The sequence below is a fragment of the Leiobunum rupestre genome, chromosome 10, assembly GCF_980474605.1.
Source record: "Leiobunum rupestre chromosome 10, qqLeiRupe1.1.hap1, whole genome shotgun sequence".
In the NCBI taxonomy this organism is placed as follows: domain Eukaryota; kingdom Metazoa; phylum Arthropoda; class Arachnida; order Opiliones; family Sclerosomatidae; genus Leiobunum; species Leiobunum rupestre.
In genome coordinates, this window is record NC_143393.1 from 31111149 (window position 1) to 31135252 (window position 24104).

At 38.8% G+C, this 24104-nt stretch overlaps 1 protein-coding gene across 1 annotated transcript; it reads right to left on the reverse strand.

Moving 5' to 3' along the window:
• Positions 1-1001: 1001 nt before the first annotated feature.
• Positions 1002-24104, reverse strand: CycJ (Cyclin J). The gene is made up of 4 exons (XM_090160730.1): positions 23671-24104; positions 6569-6856; positions 2792-2951; positions 1002-1298 (listed from the first exon to the last, which is right to left on the reverse strand). Exons 1-4 carry the CDS (start codon positions 23954-23956, stop codon positions 1217-1219), a joined length of 816 nt encoding a protein of 271 aa, XP_090016856.1. The 5' UTR covers positions 23957-24104; the 3' UTR covers positions 1002-1216.

Sequence of the window (24104 nt, forward strand, 5' to 3'; positions counted from 1 at the left end):
TCAATGAGGGGTCTTGTACTCGAGGAAATTCTAGTAAATTATCTAAGCCCAGAGCGAACTCAATAACGCGTAGTAATATGCTCATACTGTTATAAATGACTGGAGCTCTCTACCTCAATCAATTGTTTATATTACTGATTATTTTAAATTTCGACCTGATCCGTCAAATCGCATAACGACATTACTACTAGCTTGGGCCCTGTGCAAAGTTAAATTTTTGGGCCACTTATTTTTTGGATAAATTACTAAGAAAAACACAGAACGAATTGTGAAGGGAAAATAATTCAGATCTGAAATTTTATGGTACAAGTTTGTGGGCGTGAGTGATGTTCGACGGTGAGAATAATTGTGTCGAAAAAATCAGCGAAGCTGAATGGTACTCAAGTTTTTAAGTTCGAGTGCCATAACTGCAAGAGAGGTGTATCCTTATATGAGTTTAAAAGCTCCTGCATGCCGTATTTCCAAAATAAAGATGCCAACGATTAAGGTTTTTACAAAGAAGAAATCTTTTAATTGAGATATATAAATTACTCTGAAAAAACATTTTGAAAGTGGTAAGGTTCTAAAAAATTTATTATAAGTGATACTTAAATTTTTCCTAAATACAAACTTTATATTAAATAAATATTTACTAATTTTTGGTACACTAGGACTTAGGACTCTATATTAAATGTTTTTAATAATATCAATATGTAATCAGCTTTGAGATAAAAAAAAATTTAATTTTAAATTAGTTCCAAACTTTAAAATTTATTTAACGTTTATCAAAACCAAACAAATTGGGTATGTTGAGGATCTGGTGGTCACATTCACGAGAAATTTGGGAAAGCTTAAGTCAAAAATTGGTTAGAGGTAATGTAAGTACGTTCTGCTAATAGAAGAAATACACATTGACAATACTACCAATGAAATGTGTGAAATATACTTCAAAACCAAGATTTTATTGATTCAAGAAACGTATTCCGACGCGTTTCGTGATGGTCTCATAAAGTTTCATGATTTCTATCTTTCCGCTGATCTTTTCAGCCGGTAACTTAATTTGTTAAATTAAAATTGAGAAAAATTTCCAAAATAAACAAAAAAAATCTCGCCCCCCAAATAAATTAACAAAAAAACACATAATTCAAAATAATCCACAGTTCACGATTTCAAACATCTTTTTGAATGGGGGTTGAGGGGGGGGGGATTACAAATTGGTATTATGGAAACACGCAACTTAGAAGATAGAAGGGCTGCCAAAATAAACGCCACTATCGTCGATCGACTTGTTCAGCTCATTCTCTTCTTCCTCGAGATACCTTCAACAAATAACAAGACGATCATTTACAGGGATGGCAAGAACCAGCCAGCCTTGTTTAAACCATTTTTAACCACCGATAAAATTGAAGGTTAAAAATTGAGAAATGAATTAGAAATATGAAAATTTAAATACTATTAATTCCAAATGAAAATGCAGAATATATTATTCTGCATTTTTTATTCCAAAATGAAACTAAAACTTAACCTTCACTTTTTGTCGTCTGGTATGTTGTCTCACGAAGTAATGAGGGCTATATATAAGCAATTGGAGGATCTTAAAATTCATTTTGCACGTGAAAATACGCCGCTGTGTCAGGGTATAAAAGCAGGCAATTAAGCCTGCTATACCTCACGGTGGGTACTGTCACGCGCAAAAACGTTATTTTGAAATCGGTCAATTTGAGCATTTTCGAAGTAATGAGGGCTAGATATAAGCAATTTGATTTATTAGTCGTTTTAACCAAATTAAACCACCGGTTGCATCCGGTTTTAACCATACTGGATTTCTTAATTTTTAAAAAAGCCACTTTTTTTGCCAACCCTAATCATTTTATTATGCAATAAAATAATCTCACCGTCATGGCGACTAGCCACAAAAGTGGCGACATCCATAGATTTATGGCCGAACTATAATTAGTAACGCTATTCCAGAAACTATCGGCGCTTGTGGCGTGACCGCGCTAGAGGAGTGTTCGTATTAGAAACACGCGTCGACAAGACTATCAAAAGTAAAATCAGGCGCCGTCTGCTTAGACGTCTAGCTCGGTCAAGCCAATAGTGGCGGTCGTTTCTTTTTAGATAATAATTACTTTATTTGCTAATATAAAATCTGTGCACAATAAAACTACGCGTTACCCTTAAGCGTTTTTAGAGCAGGCCAAACTTACACAATCATTGCCGAAATACAAGAATGGTACATTCACACAAAACGAATCATTTTACGTATGAACCGTATTAATTCATAAATTAGCTACTTTTGTCTACCGTATTAATTAATTAATTAATTTTAAGTAAGTAAAGTATTAATTAATTCATTCTGTACCGTATTTATTAAACCATCAATTAATTTTAATGGGCAGAACTGGTAATTTTAAAACTTCTGCTAATAGACAGTTTTATCAACACATGAAAATTTATTAAAGCAGATTTGGGGATCTAGTAGTTTGAAATAGATCCAACAGATGATTTTTCACTAAACAATTTGAAAGCTTAAAACGTATTTTGATAAGCAAGCACATGCGACAACGAAATTAGTGTTTGGAAAACAGTAAATCAGAGAAGCGAAAACCCACCCGTCGCATTTTCGTCGTCGTGTCCCCTGCTTTATCACTATGATACGCAAACAATATAAAACGGATGGCCGAGATTCTCGGCCACGGATAGCCGATATATCGGCTGTACCCATATCGTTGCATCCCTAGGTAAAAGTGACTAAGAAATGTACTTCCTTGTCAGCTGGCAACTGAACGATATTTGCGATTCGGGTCTATACCTGAGCAAGAGTTCCACACAGTGGTAAATGGACGGGCCAGAGTGTCCGGTGACGTTATGAAGTTTCTTCGGCCAGTAAGGCTGGAGCTGCAAGCATATTCGAATCGACGCTACGCATGAAGCCGCCACGGTGGAACAATTGTACTTCAAAAAAGTCGTTTCTGAAATGAATGAAATATTATAAAAATTTAAATTCGTGAAATATTCAGATTGCCTTGAATTATCAGGTGCATGTATTACCAGAAGAATATAAATATTAGTATCCTTCTAATTTATTTACAAATTTTTCAAAATAGGTTTCGGAACAGGATTCCGAAATGGTATTTAAAGCAAGCGTCGGTTCGTATTTTAAGGTTAGTATCATTGGCGAGCGAGAGACGTCACTTACGTCGAGTTTAGTCGAAATTGAAACAAGTTGAGCAAGCAAATTAATCCCTCAAAAGTAGGTGCCTCGACGTACCCCTTCCTTTGATTGGCTTTGCGTAATCACGTGCGCAGTCAACGTAGCTTGGATTGGCTTTTCTGCAATCACGTAAACGTCGACTTTCAAATAAATGACAATACGGTTTTAAAAGTCGATAATAGATGGAAGCACCTTCCCAGTGATCTAACCAATCATAGCCATCTTCGTTACATATAGAGGCTTGCGCTGCCGCTAAACGCCGCCGCCGCCGCTAATTTTGAACGCGCCGATCGCGCCGCCGCCGATTGTTCGAAAATCGGCGCAAGCCGCCGCCCCCGCCACCGATACAAAGAACGGCGCGCCGCCGTTTCTTTTTTTCTTTATACACTTTTTTTGGTATATTAAGCTTGGTTTTCATTTACGCGAAAATAACTATATTTGAACACGACGTCGAACGTCAAATTTTGGTTTTCGGATTTCGCCAGACGCAGAGTAATAGCTTTTTCACTTAGCGCCAATAGATTCCAGCATTGTTATCTTGGCTATAGCTAGAGAGTCACTAATATAACCAAGGCTTATCCACATTTTAATTATCTTTAAATTTAAATGTTGCTTGGCTTATCGATATGTTTTCTAAAATTGCATTATAATAATCAGTGGCGGACTGGGTTTAATATTTTTTGGTTGCTAGGAGACTTAGGGTCCCAATTTTAACAACTATAACGCTACCATGTTTACGGAGACCCACTTCATGAACGGTCCATGGGATCCACGCCATCGGTCAGGTTACCTCTATGGCCAATCCGAGACTGATAATATTTTTTTACTTTAAATTCAATAAATGAAGCATTTGATATACTGCATTTTAGACGTCCAATAAGTTTATAAAATCACATCATAATACCTTAAATTATTTTTAAATTGAACATAACATATCAAAATAGCAATATGTATGTTCACCGTGCGATGATAACCAAAAATGATATTATTCGTTACTCGGATATATTTCTGATTGGAAGGATCAGAGCGTCAGTGGCGTAGCCAGAATTTCGTCAAAGGGGGTCCAAGATGTTAATTTTAAGAGGGGTGTCGAGAAGGGGGTGTTAAATTAGTAAAGTCAAGGTAGGCCCAGGCGGTTGACTTTGAACCCTCTTTGTCTACGCCACTGCAGAGCGTTATCGTGGAGCACGACCAAAAAAATTAAAAGGCAATATCGAGCCTTAAACCGAATTTCGACCCGGCATAACTGCGAATAATTTTGGTTGTCGTTTGACGTCAGGCCAGTGGCCTACCTCGGAAGGACCATGGACTAATTAATGTACTTCGCACATTAAAACATTAAAACAAACGTTTTACAAATTGAGCCAGTCCCACGTGTTTTCCAGCTGCTGAGCTATATTTGTATTTTCCCTCTCCTCACCCCTTTTCCATCTTCCCCGGTTATCATTGGTTAGTTAGTTCCTAACTCCGCCGCCAGAGCGCACATTTAACAATCGCCCGAAGCAAATATTCGGGAACGGGGCGTCCCTGTGCGAAGTACATTAATTAGTCCATGGAAGGACTAGTACGAGTTGGTATTTGCCCTTGCCCTTCTGGTCGCGTATTTTTTAAACTGTCGCTACAAGAAATAGCTCTAAAATTTATACAAACGCCGGCGTACTCCGCCGCCGCCGGTCATTTTGGCCACGCCGAAGACGCCACCGCCGCCGCCGGAATATTTTGGGTCATACGCCGCCGCCGACCCATATCAGATCGGCGCAGGCCTCTAGTTACATAGACCCGAGGGGCAGTTCACTCCTTCGTAGAGTGCAGAAGTAATCAAGGTTAAAAATTTAATACAGCCAAAGCTACAGACATTAAATTTAATCGGATTAAATTTAATACAGCCAAAGCTACAGACATCAGATTTAATCAACCAAGAGTGCAGATTTAATCATGGGAGTGAACTGCCCCTCGCATAGACCCAATCAAAAATACAGAGGGCAACGATAGAGCTTTAACATGTGGTAAATAATGGTGAATAATATATCTCCTTTAAATATTTACAGATTTTAAAACTTAAACCAACGTTTATGGAGATAAAACCTTAAAGGTTTAGAACATAATTTTAGAGTAATGAAAATAAGGATTAAGATTTTCTACAGTTGATATATTCCTTTTTGGAATGATTTTCTTGATTTAACATATTATACAATAAAAAAACAATATTTACCCTTATTTACTACTCTTTAACATTATTTACCACTATTTCTTTAGTGATATTTTTCGGACGAAATATTGTGCGGGGCGAAATACAAGTTTTTAAATCACTTACGAAGGAAAAATACGTTAATTCCTAAGTAAATATGTCTACGGATTTTAATTTTTACACTTAACATATGACAGGGCTGGCAATTTTTTGATTTAAAAAATAATAATTTAGTATCATAATTTTACCTAAAACAAATATGTTTTAATTTTTAAAGACTTAATCTATGTATAATGAATTTATTAAATTTAAGAAGATTTTATTTTTTAAAAACTATTTTGCTACTTGACAAAAAAAAAATCGGCGGAATCTCCACCCACAGGTAGAATCCAATGCAACATTAGAGGGAGGTACAAGAAAGATTATATTTAAACCTAAATTATAGTAATTGGCGAGGTTTTTCTTTTTCAAAAATACTATATAAAAATTGATTTAAATCAAGTGTACACCATTGAGTTGGGAATATTAATCTAGAGGTCCAATCAAAACGTCGGATTTCAGTATTTCGCGAAACAAGTTTTAAAAAACAAGAATACAGCCGTCTTTTCCTAAATGACGATAAAAACTTTATCATTCTACCCGTGGCGCCGTCTATCTCTCAATGGTTCGTTCAAATAAGACGCGTTTTCCGGCAAAAATATATTTTTTTAAATAATGGATGGCGCCACGGGTCATATGATAACGTTTTCTCGTCATTTTAGAGGAGACGGCACATTCGTAATATGCAAAAACTTGTTTCGCGGGGAGCAGATTTGATTGGATCTCAAGATTAATATTCCCAACTCAATGGTGTACACATCCGCAGTTTGGCGGCAAATTCGCGTCATTGAAAAGTGATCGGAACCTCAATTTAAGAGCCTCGATAGATACTTCGTCACACATTTTGTCGAAGCTTGCACTTTTACTAGACAATAAATTTCAATGACAAATAAGAAAACATACATCAAAAATTGATTCGCTGAAAACAACTACTTTTTGAGGAGGCTATGAAAAATTAAGTTACTACTACCTAATTCTTCTTAGAACACTTTAAAAAAATGTTTAGTCTGTACTAATGTTACACTAGTTATTTCGCAATTACTTATTTCTGTAAGAAATAATCAAACAAAAAACACAAGTATAATTACCTCTAATGGCTATTGTTTTAAAATAGTCTCCATATTTCTTGACGTAAATGTCCCCTTCGTCCATTGTCTTAAATATTTTGGGTGGTTCGATGAAATCCGAAGGCAAGATGACGTACTTCGCGTAATAGTCCAGGAAATGAATCGTCGTCGGCTTGACCAAATCCCACTGGAAAAAGTGCAGTAGAGCCACCTCCATCTGGAAAAAGTCTCCGATTCGATACTGATCGTTGGCCGTGCGGTTCAAGTCACTCGCCTTTGGAATCAGAATGTCCTGCTCTTCGGATTTGGCTGTTCACGCAATTAAAAAAATTGGATGCGATAAATTCATAAACTGCTGAATTTTCGTTTGCTTAGTAAACGCTTTTTGATTTATCGCCTACTTAGTGGACGAACGAATCACGTTGGCCGCTACGTGGTTCTATGTAAAATCAAAAGTATCACTATCGTACATGCTGCCAGCTCTGGCTTCGTCACTATAGAGGACTCCGTGCTACCGGCTGCTTCGTGTAAATTGTGGCGTCCAAAGCGCCATCTCTTTTAATTACTGTAAGCTCAAATTTAAATCATTTACCATGGCGCTACTTATCATGCAAAGACGACACTAACTGCCGGTGGAAAACGAATAGCAGCCAATGAACTAAGAAAACTCCAAAAAACAACACGCTCCCCTTAAAGCAAGTGTCGGCTCTATCTTTTCCCTCTGTATTTTTGATTGGGTCTACGTAACGAAGATGGCTATGATTGCTTAGATCGCCGGGATGGTGCTTCCATCTATTATCGACTTTCAAAAATGTATTGTCATTTATTTGACGATTACGTGATAGAAACACGTGATTGCAGAAAAGCCAATCCAAGCTAAGTTGACTGCGCACGTGATTACGCAAAGCCAATCAAAGGAAGGGGTACGTCGAGGCACCTACTTTTGAGGGAATAATTTGCTTGTTCAACTGGTTTCAATTTCGACTAAACTCTACGTTAGTGACATCTCTCGCTCGCCAATGATACTAACATTAAAATAGGAGCCGACACTTGCTTTAAAGGTAAGCAAATGCGTCCAATACTAGTGAATGTTTTCAAGGAAGCTCGTTTCGTCTCTAATCTTAACAGTTCAACGAGTGATGCTTAAAATGTATATATTTTTTACCAAATAAGAGCGTCCTATACGCAAACCCAGACTTGATTTTATATTATAACAAAAACAGTTCTCCGAACTGAAAAATTTTTTAGAGCTCTTACCAGTTAAAGGCTTAAAGGTGCAAATATTACTTTTAATCTAATTTTATATCTTCATTTATTTAGTAATGTAGTCAACCGTACATTCAGTCTTCCAAATGACAAATACCCTATTTCTGAGACCGATGTCTATGGCCATATTTTTAACCGAAAAGGGTCTATATAACAATTTTATTCCTGTACCTCTCCTAACATTTACAATTTTACTCTCTTATTGTTCATGGAGACTTTTATTTTTATGAGCTACGCAGGACGTTCCTGCGAATATAAGCTCACAAAAAATATACGCCTCCATGAACAATAAGAGAGTAACCATGTCCGAGTGACGCTTTTGGCCACGGGGGTCCGGGTTTTTTCCACTGCTAGTTGGCTCTCTCTTGCCCGCTAACAAGGGTAAAAGAAAAATAGAGCTTCTCTATCTGTAAGCGAAAATATCGCCAGATTCTACCAGAATTTCGCGCGAAACGACGCTATCGTAGTGGGCTCCCACTTGAGACAATTTTCAAATAAAGATAATTTAGAGGACCGAAAGTTTCTATTTAATTGTAAATAGTTCCTACGTCACGACAGTTCAAACACGTAAAAAGTAATTAAGCCCGATTAAAATTATAGTCCAAACTTAAATCATTTTTCAGTCGGTGGTTTAGAGTTTAGCCTCTCCCAAATAATTTACAAGAGCTAGTCAAATGTTTCTCACCATTTACTATATGGTGCCGAAACCCGGGAAAGTACGGTGTTAAAACGGAAATCGAACAAATTTACGGAACTGAACTTTCGCAATTACAAGGCCAACCATGGCGCCAATTACAGACGAAGCAGCATCCGAGACAGATTCAGCAGAGCTTAAAACACTACATGTAAGGATAGGCAGCGCTACCGTGCGCCACAAAACCACGACCATTGAAACGAAACTTAAGAGTCTGCTTGCAGACAAGGCATCGCCGATCAACGAAATACAAGACCAGTTAGCTCCAATTGCGATGAAGGAGTCCACTCTTCAGGCATTGGACGAGAATATAATAAATTTGATGAACGGAGCTACAACTACAAAATCGAAGAGGAGATGGAGAAACAACAAGACTACGCAGACCGAATTATCCTCATCAGGATGCGAGGAAACCGAAGGATTCAAGAAATAGATGCCACACCTTTAGCGCAGTCGAACAGTTCGTGTCACCCGAGCGACAGTAGAAGAATCAAGGCTACCCGTGTTAGCGATAAAAAGGTTTTCGGTGGACATTTTACAGTGGCCGGGATTTTTCAGCCAATTTATATCTGCAGTCGACGATAAGAAAATAAGGAAAGTAGAAAAGTTTTATTTGTTGAGTTTTCTTGAAGGACCGCCTAGAGACCTATTAATGCAAATGCAGGCGTCGAACGCCAACTATGACGAAGCCCTTAAAATTTTAGAAGAAAGGTACAAGCGTAATCATTTAAAACAAGATCTGTTTAAGAAAATTCATAAATTAAGACCAGTTGATGAAAATGATTTACCAGGCCTACGTAGATTTTAAGATACCTGTTCGGTTAATGTCAGAGGTTTAAAAGCGGTAGGCGTTGATATTGCCGCGAATGAGGATTCATTTTGTTCGCATATAGTAGGGTGTCTGCCCAAGTTCGACCTGGGACGTGGATATTCTTCTCGAATTTATACGAAAAGAAGTAGAGGCTAGAGAAACTAGTGCTATTCTTAAGGGTGATTTTAAAAAAAGAGTTTCAATCTAGCCAAAAACCGCTACGGTTTGACGGGTCCAGAAAATTTCCCCCGAGTAGCGCCTCTACGCTCTCGGCAAGTGTTACCGAAGGGAAAATTTACTGTATTTCTTGTAAGGGATCGTCGCATCCCACTACAGATTGTTCGAACTATACGCTCGAAAAGATAGAAAAATCGTGAATAGTGCAGAGAGGTGTTTTGTTTGCACCCGGCTATCCCATATAGCTAAAAATTGCAACTCGCGTTTCGCATGCCATTTCTGTCCCAGAAAGCACAGTAGCGCCATCTGCGAACAAAACTCAGCGCATAAGAAGTCGAAAGCGAACTCCGAAGAAACCGAAGATAGTCAACCAAGCCTCACGCGACGGCTAAAAACCCGTTTTACCCCCCGAACCAAGAAGAAGTTAAAATGCTGCTCGACATAGGAAGCCAGGCGACCTTTATAAAGGAGGAGATTTCGAGAAGGCTCCGATTGCCCGTAATTGGAGACAAACTAGTAACGATTCAAAGTTTCGGAGATAAGAATCCGAAGGTAACAAGACGAAGAATAGTCAAAATAACCCTTCATAACACCCGACATCCAGATCGATTTATTGAAGTAGCCGCGATAGAAGCTCCTTTCCTTTGTAACGCCGTGACGTCAGTTAACTGTCAAGAGATCGAAGCTTATGCCAGATCGAGAGGTTTCGAACTAGCAGATGAAACCAACGAGAAGACCCCGAGTATAACCAGTATCGGAATCCTCATCGGAACGGACGCCTATTATGATGTAGTAATAAGAAACAGTTGCGAAAGCTTGGGGAACACCTTGGTCGCAGTCGAAACGTTATTTGGATGGACAATTCAAGGTCCTACAGAAACAAACAGTGCAGTGTAAACCCAAACACCTGCAACGTCGTAACCGTCCTGCGAGTCGGTATCGGAGAAGTAGAGCTAGAGTCAACCATGAAATCCTTCTGGGACCTGGAATCTCTTGGAATTGACGTGAAGCAAGAAAACGATCCCACCACCGAAGACGTTATGCAGAAGTTCCATAGAGAAGTCACCTATCAAAATAACCTATATTCTGTCCGTTTTCCGTGGAAGACTCCAAAATCAGATCAACCGAATAACTTCGCAGTGGCTAAGAACCGTACTAGGAAATTAGCAAGAAGGTTCAACGACGATCCAGATTTGTACCAAAATTACAAGAAGATTATAGAAGAACAGTTTCAAAAGGGAATCGTTGAAGAAGTCAACAGTCATGCCCCTTCAACCAGTAACGCGTGAAGCGAGCTCTACCACAAATTTACTCGTGGTATACGACGCTTCTTCGCATGTAAAAACGCCCCATATTTAAATGAATGTTGGGAGAGTGGTCCGAATCTCAACCCAGATATGCTAAAGCTATTGTTACGTTTCCGTATACACAAAATAGCGGTTACCGCAGACATAGAAAAAGCATTCCTCCAAGTGGAATTGCAAGTCGAAGAAAGAGATTCAGTCAGGTTTTTATGGATGAAGGAGAAAAACGGACGAGTTCTTTAAGATGATTTCACCACCCTAAGGCTCACCAAGGTCCCGTTCGGAGTCCGACCGTCCCCATTTCTTCTAGCAGCTACCGTCAAAGTTCATTTGCAAAGCAATCCATCCTTTGATCCTAAAGCCGTCAAAGCATTCGTAGATGACCTAACAGGAGCGGACGAAGGAAGCGTCCTACATACTCAGTACAGCCAACATGAACTTGCGCAAGTGGAGGACCAATTCGAAGGAATTGCATCAAAAATGGGGTAAAAAAACAGCAGACCCAGAAAGTTTCATGAGCTTTGAAATGGAGACCTATTCCTCAAATCAGAAAATCCTAGGACTTAAGTGGGACCCCGAAGTTGACATTTTTTCCTTCGACCTGTCGACACTAGTAGAAGCTTTACTAGCGGTGAAATTAACCCAAAGAACCGTTCTGAGCGCAATAGCTCGCATATTTGACCCCATTGGTATGCTTGCGCCCTATACAGTTCGGGCGAAGTTTGTTTGCGAAACAAATTCTGAAATTTCGAGTCGGCGCACTCAGCCGTCAACTCTATCATTATACGGGTGGCGCCATCTATAACTTTCAAAGTACATTAGTACTTTTAATTCAATTGTATAGTATATAGTTCCCGCCGCTAACAGCGGATGGCGCCACCGATTATAATTTGAATAAAACATAAAATTGAAATCTACCGTAACAATCCAATCTTAGACGACTTGACAAACTTTTTTTACTTGGCGAATTTCACTTACCTGCCCCCCCCCCCCCCAAACGTACTCTCTTCGGTACGCCACTGCCCTGGCCCCCCTGACGTCAGAGAAAGAGATAAAATCGAGGAAACCCGAGGGGATAGCCACTTGAGAAATGTGGTGAACAAACTAAGTGAAATCTAGATATCCAGGACTGCTCTTAAAAACCCAGGACCGCCATTAAAAATCCAGGACCACCATTAAAAATCCAGGACCACCATTAAAAATCCAGGACCGCCATTAAAAATCCAGGACCGCCATTAAAAATCCAGGACAGAAATTAAAAATCCAGGACAGAAATTAAAAATCCAGGACAGAAATTAAAAATCCAGGACAGCCATTAAAAATCCCGTGTGTCAGAATTTATAGTTCGGTGTACCTAGTAACAGAGACCATACCACCGGAGGTCTATCATCATAGTGCCCTACGCCAGCGTCCGCAGCCCGGACAGGTGACAAATCCATCATGGGTAGTATTACCCTTCTACTGATGGTCGCACCGTCGACGCAATTCACTCAACCCAGCAGAAGGTGCAGCAATGGGACGACCAATCCCCACTTCGAACACACCAGTGGGAATAAGAGCGGATGCTATAGCAACTCTATCCGACACCCTACCTACGTAGGTAGAGAGCCATACCCTTTAGAAAGAGTGTTTAAAAGGGAATGACGGGCACACAGCGGTCCGCATAACCCGGCAAAGAGATCCCAGTGTGCTCCTAAAGGCCGGGACTTGACTAACGACTGGTTGGGGCGGTAAAGAGTGGATCTTGGTTTAATACGACGTTTCGTTTGCCGGTAATTCTTTTACAATACCAGCTTCTAAATACTTAATATTTCGACTATATTCTGCATAGAGATTCGAATAATTCAGGAATTTATCCGCTAAACGCATTAGTCTCTTCCTCGCAATATAATAATTGTTAGACAGATCTTCGTAGTTTTCTTTCCATTGTAATTTAACGGAATATCTATTGTTTTTAAATGATATATTTTCTTTAAACATTTTATTTATTAACTTGTCTTGTGCTAAATTATCTTCGGTTTGTTCGTTATCTCTAATGCCTAAACTTTAATTCCCAGAAAGCCCGTAGATAACTCGGTAACGATTCTGGTTCTTTGACTATTAACACGATATTGACACTTCTAACATTGACTCGTGATCCTACGGTTAAACTGGTAACTTCAGAACGTAGTTGCACAAGCCAACCGAAATGCTATTTAGGGCTACTAGAGAGTCTCTAATTCTTTCATATCGGCCAGTATTTAGTTGTCAATAAAAGTCGGACCCCAAGAGCAACGATATTTCGCTATTATTATCATTTTGATTAAAAGTGTCATCCGGCAGTTTCAAACCCTTTCGTCCAAGAAAATCTTTAATTTCTTTCCCTGGGACATAAATATATATTGCGGTGTTGATAGCGGGGATTCCAAGGCCTCAATCTCTATAGTTGTACCATCAATTTAACTTTTTAGGCTAACTCTAACCTTTTTACATTTAGAAAATACTGGAGTCTTCAAAACAAATGTATGCAACTGAACATTAATTTCTCCAACTACTCTAAGCCCGAGTCTCTTCGAAAGTTCTTGTTTCACGAAACTACATTGGCTACCACTACCTACTAAAAGTCTTATTTGGTCGTTACCTCTATCACCCTGTACTATAGCTTTAGCAGTTTGTAAAAGAACAGTTTGTTGACTCACTTGGTTGTTTACGACATTCATAGAAGCGGTTACCCCTAGTTGCGATTCTGATAAGGTGTTCTGGCAGTCGTTGGTCGCAGTATTTTCCTTGGCGTCTTCATTTTCTTCACAAACCGCGGAGTGATGACGTTCTTTTACATTTTTTACCTTGCAAAACTTAGCTCTATGGTTGCCTGTTACGCAAACATACTTCCGGTTCGTGATGACCTCCTTTGCAGAAAATGCATACTCGCGATGTTCCGACAGTAAACACTGCAGTAGACGAAGTCGACGGTCTCTGATACTTTGGGTTATAATTATGCCGATAGTTGTAATTACCCGTACTCGGATACGATTGCTGATTTCTGGTTCTAAAATTCCGATGATCTTGGTCTTTAGATCTGCTCTTATAAGCGGATGCACGCTCTCGACTTTTTAATCCTTTTCGAAGGTATTCGATCAATTCACTTACGTCGATATCACCGTCGTCTTCACTCTTTCTGCTGTAATCCAAATTAAGATCGTATGCTAACTTTATCAAAAGAATGGAACACAACACCGTTCCGTAGTTTTCATTGGCGTCGTATTACAAACATTTTATTTAGATCTCGCAGCGGTCAAAAACTTTTCTGAACTCGTTAATGTTGGAAGGATCGTTGAGCGATGGTAGGCCAATCTATTTTTTTTTTTGTGTTCCGATACCCGAGCTACCTTTTAACCAAATCGCCTCTGCAAATGTTCCACGGCCGCTTCGTACTTTTCTTCTAACTGGGCTTTCAGATAGCAGAATTTGTTAATCGCATTCATCGAGGAATTGTGAATGGTAACTTCGAATTGTGCCCAGAAATTCTTCCACTCCGTCAAATTCCGGTAATTCCAGTCACAATACATTTACCATTGGGGCGCTTGTTGGACTGGATGAGATGCGCCTTGATTCGCTATTTGCATTGTCTTTATTGAAACGCCAGCTTGTACAGTGTTAAATGCGTGGTATATTTTAGAATAACAAAATGATCTTGCCGGAGTACTTTTGTACTTCATCCATCTCTTCTTCTAAATCATCAATACTGATTTCAGCTACAATTCCATCATTTGGCTTCAATAAAGCGTCTTCCTTCAATTTGAGTTGTTTTCGGCTCGCTTCTAACTCCGGTATACTAATCAGTTTCATTTCATTCTTCGTGAAATCTTCTACGTTGCCGTTGGTATTATTCAAACAACAAAACCTCACTTGCAATTAATATTAACGCTGGTGAAATACACGTAAATATTACCTTCTTAATAAGTAACGGCCTTGTCTCAGAGTTTCGGCAAAATGTAACTTTGTCGTATTTGAAAGAATCACAACGTAGTTGAAACTAACTAAAATCAACAACTGCTTTATTTACATTAAGTACAATTTTAATGCAAGTCAGAATACTAAGCGAACGATAACCATTGATCTTGAATTTTTCTTATTTTTCCTCTTTAATTTTTCCATATATTGATTAGAGATTTTAACCTTTATGATAAGGGGCTGTTCACAAATTACGTAACGTGGTAGGGGATGGAGGGGGGTTTTGGCAAGCGTTACGAAATGTTACGTGGGGGGGAGGGAGGGTTCACTGAAATGTTACGTAACACATCTTTTTTTTAATATCATAAAATAAAATTTTCTCCATTTTCAGAAACAGTCACAATTATTAAAAACATTTGTATTTTCATTGGTTTACTCACGTTTAAAAGAATTTCATACCCATGGGTATAAAGTGTTGCGTAAAAATACAGTTGTAATTTCAAATGATAATTACAAACAATAAAATTTAGTACCTGATCTTATTGTACTTTATTACCAGCATATTAGTTGTTACGTACTATAATAATTTAAGGGGGGTTCGATATTTGTTACGTAATTTAAGAAGAGGGGTCTTTCCATTTGTTACTCTTTGTTACGAGGGGGAGGGGGGAGTCCAAAAAGTGGTTTTTCTGCGTTACGTAATTTGTGAACAGCGCCTAAGACTAGAGTAGACATTACAATTTTCGACATGTTTTATTATTTTATTGTATTACGCAATTTTATATTTTAATTTAAGAAACGAGGAATTAGTGTATTTTTAGATCACGATTTTTAACTGTATAAAATTTTTTACAAGTTCGTAACAGTCATTAATAAAATAAATTAGGAATAAAATATTAATTTATCCTTCACATATTACGTCATTGGTTCTGTTCTACTGAGAATTATATACTGATAAAATTTCCAACGAAATCCAGTTGTCATTAAGAACGTTAAAAACTAAATTCTACGTGTGCATTAATTCTAAACGTCAAACGAATCTAAAGGACTTTTAGGAACATTTATATATAAGAAACGTACATGTATATAGTTGGAATAGTTTTGGGCCTTTTGGCGCCCGGTTCAACATTCCCCCTCTGTCCCCCTATCCTTTGGTAAACACGGTAAACAATTTAGCTGCTCTGCTACTCTAGACCTTAACTATGGTACAGAGGTTTTCAAATTAACTTATAGTGCTGTAGTCAGCCTACGCTCCGGAGAGGCGGCGTTTGTGTTTAAGGTATGCCCAATATCTCGTCAAATGTGCTCAAAATATTACTAAAACGTTAAACATTAGCGATAGTTAACAAACCTGATGTGGCATTGCGAGCCACGTTAAATTAAAAAATCCTATGAACCGATAAACTAATGTATTAATTTTTCTAGCACCAAATTTTCGTTACCGAAACTTTTCTATACACCTTATTTTCCTAGAGTTAAGTTAGAAGAAACCACCTATGGACTGTGAGAAGGATGATAAAATACGCGAAAAAGTAGATAAGTCCATAATTAAAATTATCCCTTTTAATTTTTTTTTTAAATTTAGTTTATTACTCGAAGATCTATTTGATCCGAGTTTCGCGTTGCTCGAAGACCTATCGGTACGAGTTATTAGTAAGGTTTTAAATTTCTTCATTTTGTTTAGGATTTAGCTATATTATCCCTTTTAATTATGGACTTATCTACTTTTTCGCGTATTTTATCATTATTTTCCTAGAGTCCTATAATTTACCTAAAATTTTCAAACACGTACCTCGACCCTATTATACAGGATGTTTCAAAAGGTGATGAAAAATGTGAAGGAGTTGTAGGGGGTGAGTTGAGAAGTATGCCTGTTTTTTCTCCATTTTCCTACGCTAAGTTAAAAGAGCGCCAGAGAGCTTCAAAGTGTGGCCTACTAGCCCCTGGAAGTAGGCTGCAACAAGCACAAACCAAGCCAAAGGATAACGTCGCCAGACAGCCATTATAGATTATTATAGTAGGACAACATATACTTCACTTAATTCACTTTAACCTAAATTATATATCCCATATTAAAATGTTTTTTATAATTGCTGTAATCTATCTATATAATCTCTAAAATAAAACGCTAAGCCCCTTTCGTCGCATTTTTTCTGACTTTCATTCGCGACTCTAACGTGGCATCGCCGCAGGTACACGGAGGTACACACCGAAGGTATGCCTAGCTCTTCGCCTTAATACTAGGTTATCTACATAATTTTTTCTGACTTTAATTCGCGCCTCTAACGTGGCGTCGTCGAAGGTACACGGAGGTACACACCAAAGGTAATTTCTCTTTGTATAACCCGTGGTCGTTGCACTTCGCCTTAATACTAGGTCAAGTATATTTTGGTCATTAAGTTTGTTTTTGGAATTTCGGATCGGATTTCGCACTGGCTCGAATTTCGCACTGTAAATCGGGATTCAAGGACGAGCGTATTTTTATTTGTTCGTCAGCCATTGGACACAGGGGGTTTAAAGGAGTACAGAGGGGTTTGGGACGGCAGAGAGTTTGAGTTATTTTTCCGGGAAAAAGGGTACCACGGAAATTCTCGCGTGGGAAAAGGGGAGGGAAGTACCACGGTAACTATCACATGGGAAAAGGGGGGAGGGGTTACCACGGGAATTATTGCATAGGGCAAAGGGGAGGAAGGGCCTTATTGGGGTGGTTCTACTATGGGGAATGGAGTACCATGGAAATTATCCCCTGGGAAAAAGGGGGATGAGGCCTTACTGTGGGGGAGGTTCGACTATGGGGTAAAGGGTACCACGGAAATTATCGAGTGAAATAAAGGGTCGGGGGCCTTACTGCGGTGGTTCGACTATGGGGTAAAGGGTGCCACGGTAATTCTCGCATGGGAAAAAGGGGCAGGCGGCCTTACTGCGGTGGTTCGAATTAGTGCTCGGATTTCGATTAATTTTTATCCATGAATAAAATAAGCTCGGCGATATTTAAATAATATTTATTTAAATAACCAATAGTTGAATAAAAATTGTTAAATTGTTTAAATAATCGAAAGTGAATAAGCCTATTATTTAAATAAAACAAACAATTATTTAAATAAATGCCACTTTTATTCAAATAAATGCTTGGTTGTGTAAAAAACATAATTAAATAAGTTAAAATGATATTCTTTTTACCAACGTTTTTTAAATAAATCGAAAAATTTGTGGATAATGAATAAACAATTTCGAGCACTAGTTCGAAAATGGGGAAAAGGGTGCCTCGAAACACACCACTAGCTGAGAAGCCCGCCTGTAATGGAAACAGGGGTTTAAAGGAGAACAGAGGGGTTTGGGACGCCTGCGAGTTTTTCAGTTATTTTTGCGGAGAAAAGGGTACCACGGAAATTCTCGCATTGGAAAAGGGGGGGGGGGAGTACCACGGTAATTATCGCATGGGACAAAGGGGGAGGGGGTACCGCGGTTATTATCACATGGGAAAAGGATGGAGGGGGTACCACGGTAATTATAACATGGGGGAACGGGTGGATTGGGTACCACGGTAATTGTAACATGGGGAAAAGGGTGGAGGGGATACCACAGTAATTGTAACATGGGGAAAAGGGTGGAGGGGATACCACGGTAGTTATCACATGGGAAAAGGGGGGAGGGGGTTCTACGGGAATTATCACATTTGAAAACGGGGGAGGGGGTACCCCGGTAATTATCACATGGGGAAAAAGGGGAGTAAGGGCCTTACTGGGGTGGTTCTACTATGGGGAAAAGAGTACCCTGGAAATTATCGCCTGGGAAGAAGGGAGAGGTGAGTACCATGGTAATTATCACATGGGGAAAAGGGGAGGAAGGGCCTTACTGGGGTGGTTCTACTAGGGGGAAAGGAGTACCGTGGAAATTATCCCCTGGGAAAAAGGGGGAGGAGGCTTTCCTGAGGGGGGGTGTTCGACTATGGGGTAAAGGGTACCACGGAAATTATCGAGTGAAATAAAGGGTCAGGGGCCTTACTGCGGTGCCTCGAAACACAGCACAAGCTGAGAAGCCCGCCTTACAGTTTATGTTATAACCGATCAAATCAACGCGAGGGGCAAGGATCGAACCGAGCCTCGGCTGAGGCTGAGGCTCTGCCATTTAGAAGACCCTCGGCCTCAGCCCGAGGGTATTAATTTTAGCCGAGGAACCGAGGATCCTACGCGATTATTAAAAACTCGAATTACGTCTCAGCTTGAACAGCAAAGCTTTATTTTTCTGCGGATCATCCTTGCGCGGGAACCCTGGACGCCTTTTGCGGTCCGGCGTCTGTTTCGATCCCGAAAATCTTATGTTTTAATCAAGGAGCAACAAACACAACACCACACACAAGCAGAACGCAACCAGTCAAAAGTCGTGGATTTTCTTGTGTACGTTTTTCATTGGCTAGACGCTTTAGCGCCTGCTGACGTCGGAAGGGGAAAATTCGGAAATTGTCATCCCCACCGCCCGTAAAACGTTCAACTTAAAGGCTGGTGACGCTCGTCCAATGAAATTCGTACACAACCCTTCGTTAGCGTGTTTAAAGGCTAGCTGCGTTCTCCTTGTGTTTGTTGCTCCTAGTTTTAATCAACCAATAAAATAACGGGACGTTTTACTTTATTTTTAAGGGGAGGGGAGGGTAGCGTGGGAATCATTGAAGGGGTGCATTGGGACTTGAGAGGAACGCTAAAATTCGAATCGACACAGACATTCGGTAAAATTCGTTTTTTTTAGTTTGGTTTTTTTACATACGAGTTTGCCTCGGCCTCGCTGCCGAGCCGAGAATTTTTAAACCCTCGGCCCGAGGGAGTTTTTCGACCCTTGTTCGATCCTTGGCGAGGGGGACCTATAAGTACCGCCTTTTTTATTACGACGCTAGCGACATCTATTGAAAAAAGAGCTACCACACGTCGAGTCACAACTTGCTGTAAATCACACGACCACACAAATCAGTTCAATGATACTTTTACGCGACCAACAAGAATTGATCTATGAACTTAACTAAAGCCAAAACAAACCATTTACCCACCAATAAATGTATCGTATTTAAAGCGTTTTATATAGAAAAAAGTTAAATATATCAAATCAATTAACCAAAAAACCAAAAGGTAGCTGAAATAATTTAAAACCGATTTAGTTTAAAATAGACTTAAGTAAAATAAAGACTAAACGGGCATTGTTTATATAATCCCTGGTGACCAGTAGCGGCGCCAGCAATAGGCCGGGGTAGGCCTGGCCTACTTGAAATTTTGGTAGGGGCCTCCAAAGGTCGTCTTAAGGGGCCTCCTAAATGTAATATATGGGCCTCCAAATTATTTAATATAAAAAAATTCTGTAATTTTTTTTGCGAAATAATTTATTTATTAATTAATTTGCTTAAACTCGGTGAATTAGTAGACCTTAACGTAACTTCAAAATTCCCAAAGGGAAAAGTTACGATGGGCTTTTGCCATATCAACCGAAAAGGTTTTTGAACACACCAAATCCAAATTTATCTATGTGATTTAACATGGGAAAATCACATATATTACCGAACTTTACTTTATCTTACCGAATTTCACTCGTATTTTCCGTAATTTATTAACATTTACCTTAAATTATCAGTATTTATCCAAATTATTCGACTTTGTCCAATTTAGACGATTTAAACCAAATTAATTAAAATTTACAGGTTATTACTAATATTGCCGAATATTTATCGTATTTAACATAAATATACCAAAATTTATTGTTTTTCATGGTGTATCCAATTTTTTTGAAATTGGTCCAATTTAGTCGAATTTATCTAAATAAATTTCTATTTTGTTAATTTAATTAGCAATTATTCACAAATATTTGAACTTACCTCAATTTACCCTACCTCGCTCGCTTTTACCCAACGACGTACCAATTCATCCAAAAATAGTCTCTCTTACCCAAAAATACAAATATTTTCCCAATTTACATAATTTTTTTATTTAATTTTTTTTAAATTTCTTTGTTTTTTCATCGGGGGGACCCTTGAAATATGTGATTTTCCCATGTTAAATCACATAGATAAATTTGGATTTGGTGTGTTCAAAAACCTTTTCGGTTGATATGGCAAAAGCCCATCGTAACTTTTCCCTTTGGGAATTTTGAAGTTACGTTAAGGTCTACTAATTCACCGAGTTTAAGCAAAATCTGTGAGTTACACCTTAGGTCGTCTCCTTGTTAGTGTACCTACGTACATTCATTTTCGTATAGTTGTAAGTTTTGATGTAAGGGATGTACATGCGAAGTACCGAAGGAATGAATGTTAATTGATAGACCGGAATTCAGTCGTAGAAATAAGTAAATAACCACTCATTTGTTAAGTGTTATCAGTATACAAAAAAAGATCAACACACTCAGTTTTTAGTAATGTTTAAATTTATAATGAACTCTAATTTTTTCGTCGCGTACCCATTTTACCCAAAAATTTCACCACTTGCTTCAAAAAAATTAAATCATCCACGTGGACGGATTTTAAAAAATTGTGCAAGGGTGGCCTCCAAATGGTTGGCCTACCCATAGATATAGTAAAAGTATATAAAGGTCTAGATAAAATATTTCCAAGGGAGTGAATACGGAGGTGACAGCTAGCCGAAACGCGTAATTTCTGCAGGCTATCCTTATAAGGCGCTATCTATCGGTAAGAAAGCTCGTGCTATCGTCGCGAGAGCCATTGTCTCCTGCTTAAAAATTATACTAAAAGTCACCAACAGATGGGTGTCTAAAGACTACGGCCTGCGGAAAGGTCAAGCACTTAGTACTAAAATGCTAAGAGAGCTCGCGCTCTTGGTCACGTGCCTTATTCGGTGTCTGCTAGGTATCAATTCCGTATTTTATGTTAGGCTTAGACGCCCCGAAACTTATCTAGACCTTTATATACATTTCTTATATCTATGGGCCTACCTCCCTAAAAATCCTGGCGCCGCTACTGCTGGTGACTGTGGACAAAGATAATATAAACCCTAGGAGGATGGAAATACGCAGTATTATATTCCTAGATAAACCTAGTTCCCTAGATTCGAAATAACCGCCGCGCGCGTTGTCAATAGCGTTTACGCACTTCCTTCCGAAACTCCGAAACAATTAGCCCTATAATTACCATGCTAACCAACTATAGATAAGGCTACGGCCAACTTTGATGACGTGCTATTCGCGCAACAGCGCATCATCAAAGTTTGCCATAATAAGACTATGGCAGCGACCGATCGAGGTCGCTTTTTTCTGAGGTCACGTACCGGAAGTGCGTAAACGCTTCGTTACAAAACCGTCAATTAGAAAGCTCTCAGAATTCGAATCTAGGCCCACTAGGGTACGAGTTTTATATTATCTTTGCTGCGAAGTAAATTATATAGGCCAAACAAAACGAACGTTTAAGTGAAATTTGGGTATTTCTTAGTCTCTCATTGCTGAAAGGTCCTAGACTAACTTGCTTCAGGCCTCGCCATAGACGCCATCATTATAATTACCATAAGTGTATAATATTTAATCATAAGTGTGACGCTTCCTATTCTTCACATGCAAAAGTTTTACTGAGAGCTATTCACAAGACAGACTGCATTACGGGCTGTTTTGCGTCCGCTTTCTAACGCGTCACACGTAGCCTTTGACAGCGCCTCGCTAGGGAGAGATTTTCTCCTTGTGATGACGTCACTCCGTTTTTTGGCTCTCCGTAAAATATTCCCCAAAGTGACAATCTAGTTTATGTGACAATTTTATGGAACAATATTATAGACTTATGTAGTTACCTATGATATTTCTATACAAGGGCAATTTCGATATCAGAATAAGTGTTGCCAGTTTAATATATTACAGTACTTTACATTTCATTATACGTCAATATAGAGTGGTTTTAAAGAAAATTTCCATTGAGAATCCAATTAATTGTCACTCAACTAGGCCTAGTGGTTTGCCGACTTCTTCGTCAAGACTTAAAAATTACTCGAAGACGCGTTCCATGGTTTTCTCGTTTTAATAATTTTACATTCAACCATATGCAGTACTACCAGATAAGATAAATGGCGGGAAATGAGGAAATTGCCGTCGTTTTTTTATTTCATAAAAATATTTAGTTTAAGAAATAAGTCAATTTCAATTGAATTAGTAAATAAAAATCAATTAGAATGAGTATAGCTATTTTCCGGGCATGGGCAAAATCGCTAGGGATTTTTAGAGATTCCTGAACTAAGAGTGCGAGTGGAACTAAATAAAAATCTTCACTCTTTCCCACTTGGCTCTTCCTCACTCACCGACTGCCTACTTCTCAAAGAGTGAGATTAGTCTAGGTTATTAATTTTACTCGTATTCTCGGCGGGAAACTTGAAATTTAAGGCAGGAAAATTGAATTCGTCCCAAAAAGTATATTATAGCTTCCTTTGCCGTTAATAGATGGCACCACGCTTTCCAGTAAAGTCATTTAATTAAATTTTATTTCAAATTTCCTGCCTTCTTTATATAGCCTTGAATCTCGATAAGAGTGAAAGAGCTGACCATGACCACCTTCACTCTTTTCCCGCGAGCTCACTCGGCGAGTGACGAAAATGTAAAAACCACACTTTTACGGGTGGAGTTTTCTATTAGGAAGTGGAGTGAGAAAAAATTTGGGTGAGGGGGAAATCACTCGCACAAATTCACTCTGAGTTTTGCTCATCTCTGCTTTTTTTCCAAACGAACTAACTGTTCGAATAGGGGAGTAGGAAATATACACAGATTTAGACCGTTTCAACAACTATTGAAAATGACGTTTACGGGAAAATCTATCAATTGCCTTGACGTTGGTAGACGTTCGCGTAATTATAATTTTTATGAGTTGTTGAAACTGACTATTAAGATTTTATCGTGATATATCGTAGTTTTAGGGATATGTTAGAAGTCAAAGCAAAATATATTTTTAAATACGACCTTGAAAAATGAGTAATACCTGCCACCAGCAGACAGCTCAAGGCCACTAGTTGCAGTTGTTCCGTTTCTATACTGTGGCTATCCATAAATATGTCCATGTACATTACAGCCAAATGAAAAGTTAAATCGCTCAAAAAATGTTTGTCACACACTTTTTCCAACCATTCGACCAGATGCCTCCTTAACCCGATTTGGGGCGACCTGAATCGAACCGATTTACGCTTTTTATCTTTGTCTTTCATGGCGTTGTGAATATCCACGGCGTATTCGGTCACCCACCAGTTCGTTTCGACCACCGATCTCATTTGGGAAAAAACAGTGAACTTAAAATAAAACTTAAACTCTAGTCTTCGCAAACACCGACACGAAAAAACATTCGCCTATAAATAATGAGCGAAAATTTACAACAGACACGAAAGAGACGATTTAAATTTAACTGTCGGACCTTTGCAC

Coding starts and splice junctions, on each gene's coding strand:
- CycJ (XM_090160730.1), bottom strand. CDS start 23,956: ATGAGATCGGTGGTCGAAACGAACTGGTGGGTGACCGAATACGCCGTG. Junction 2,952..6,568: donor TAAAACAATAGCCATTAGAG/GTAATTATACTT, acceptor CATTCATTTCAG/AAACGACTTTTTTGAAGTAC. Junction 1,299..2,791: donor TGTGTGGAACTCTTGCTCAG/GTATAGACCCGA, acceptor TATTTGTTGAAG/GTATCTCGAGGAAGAAGAGA.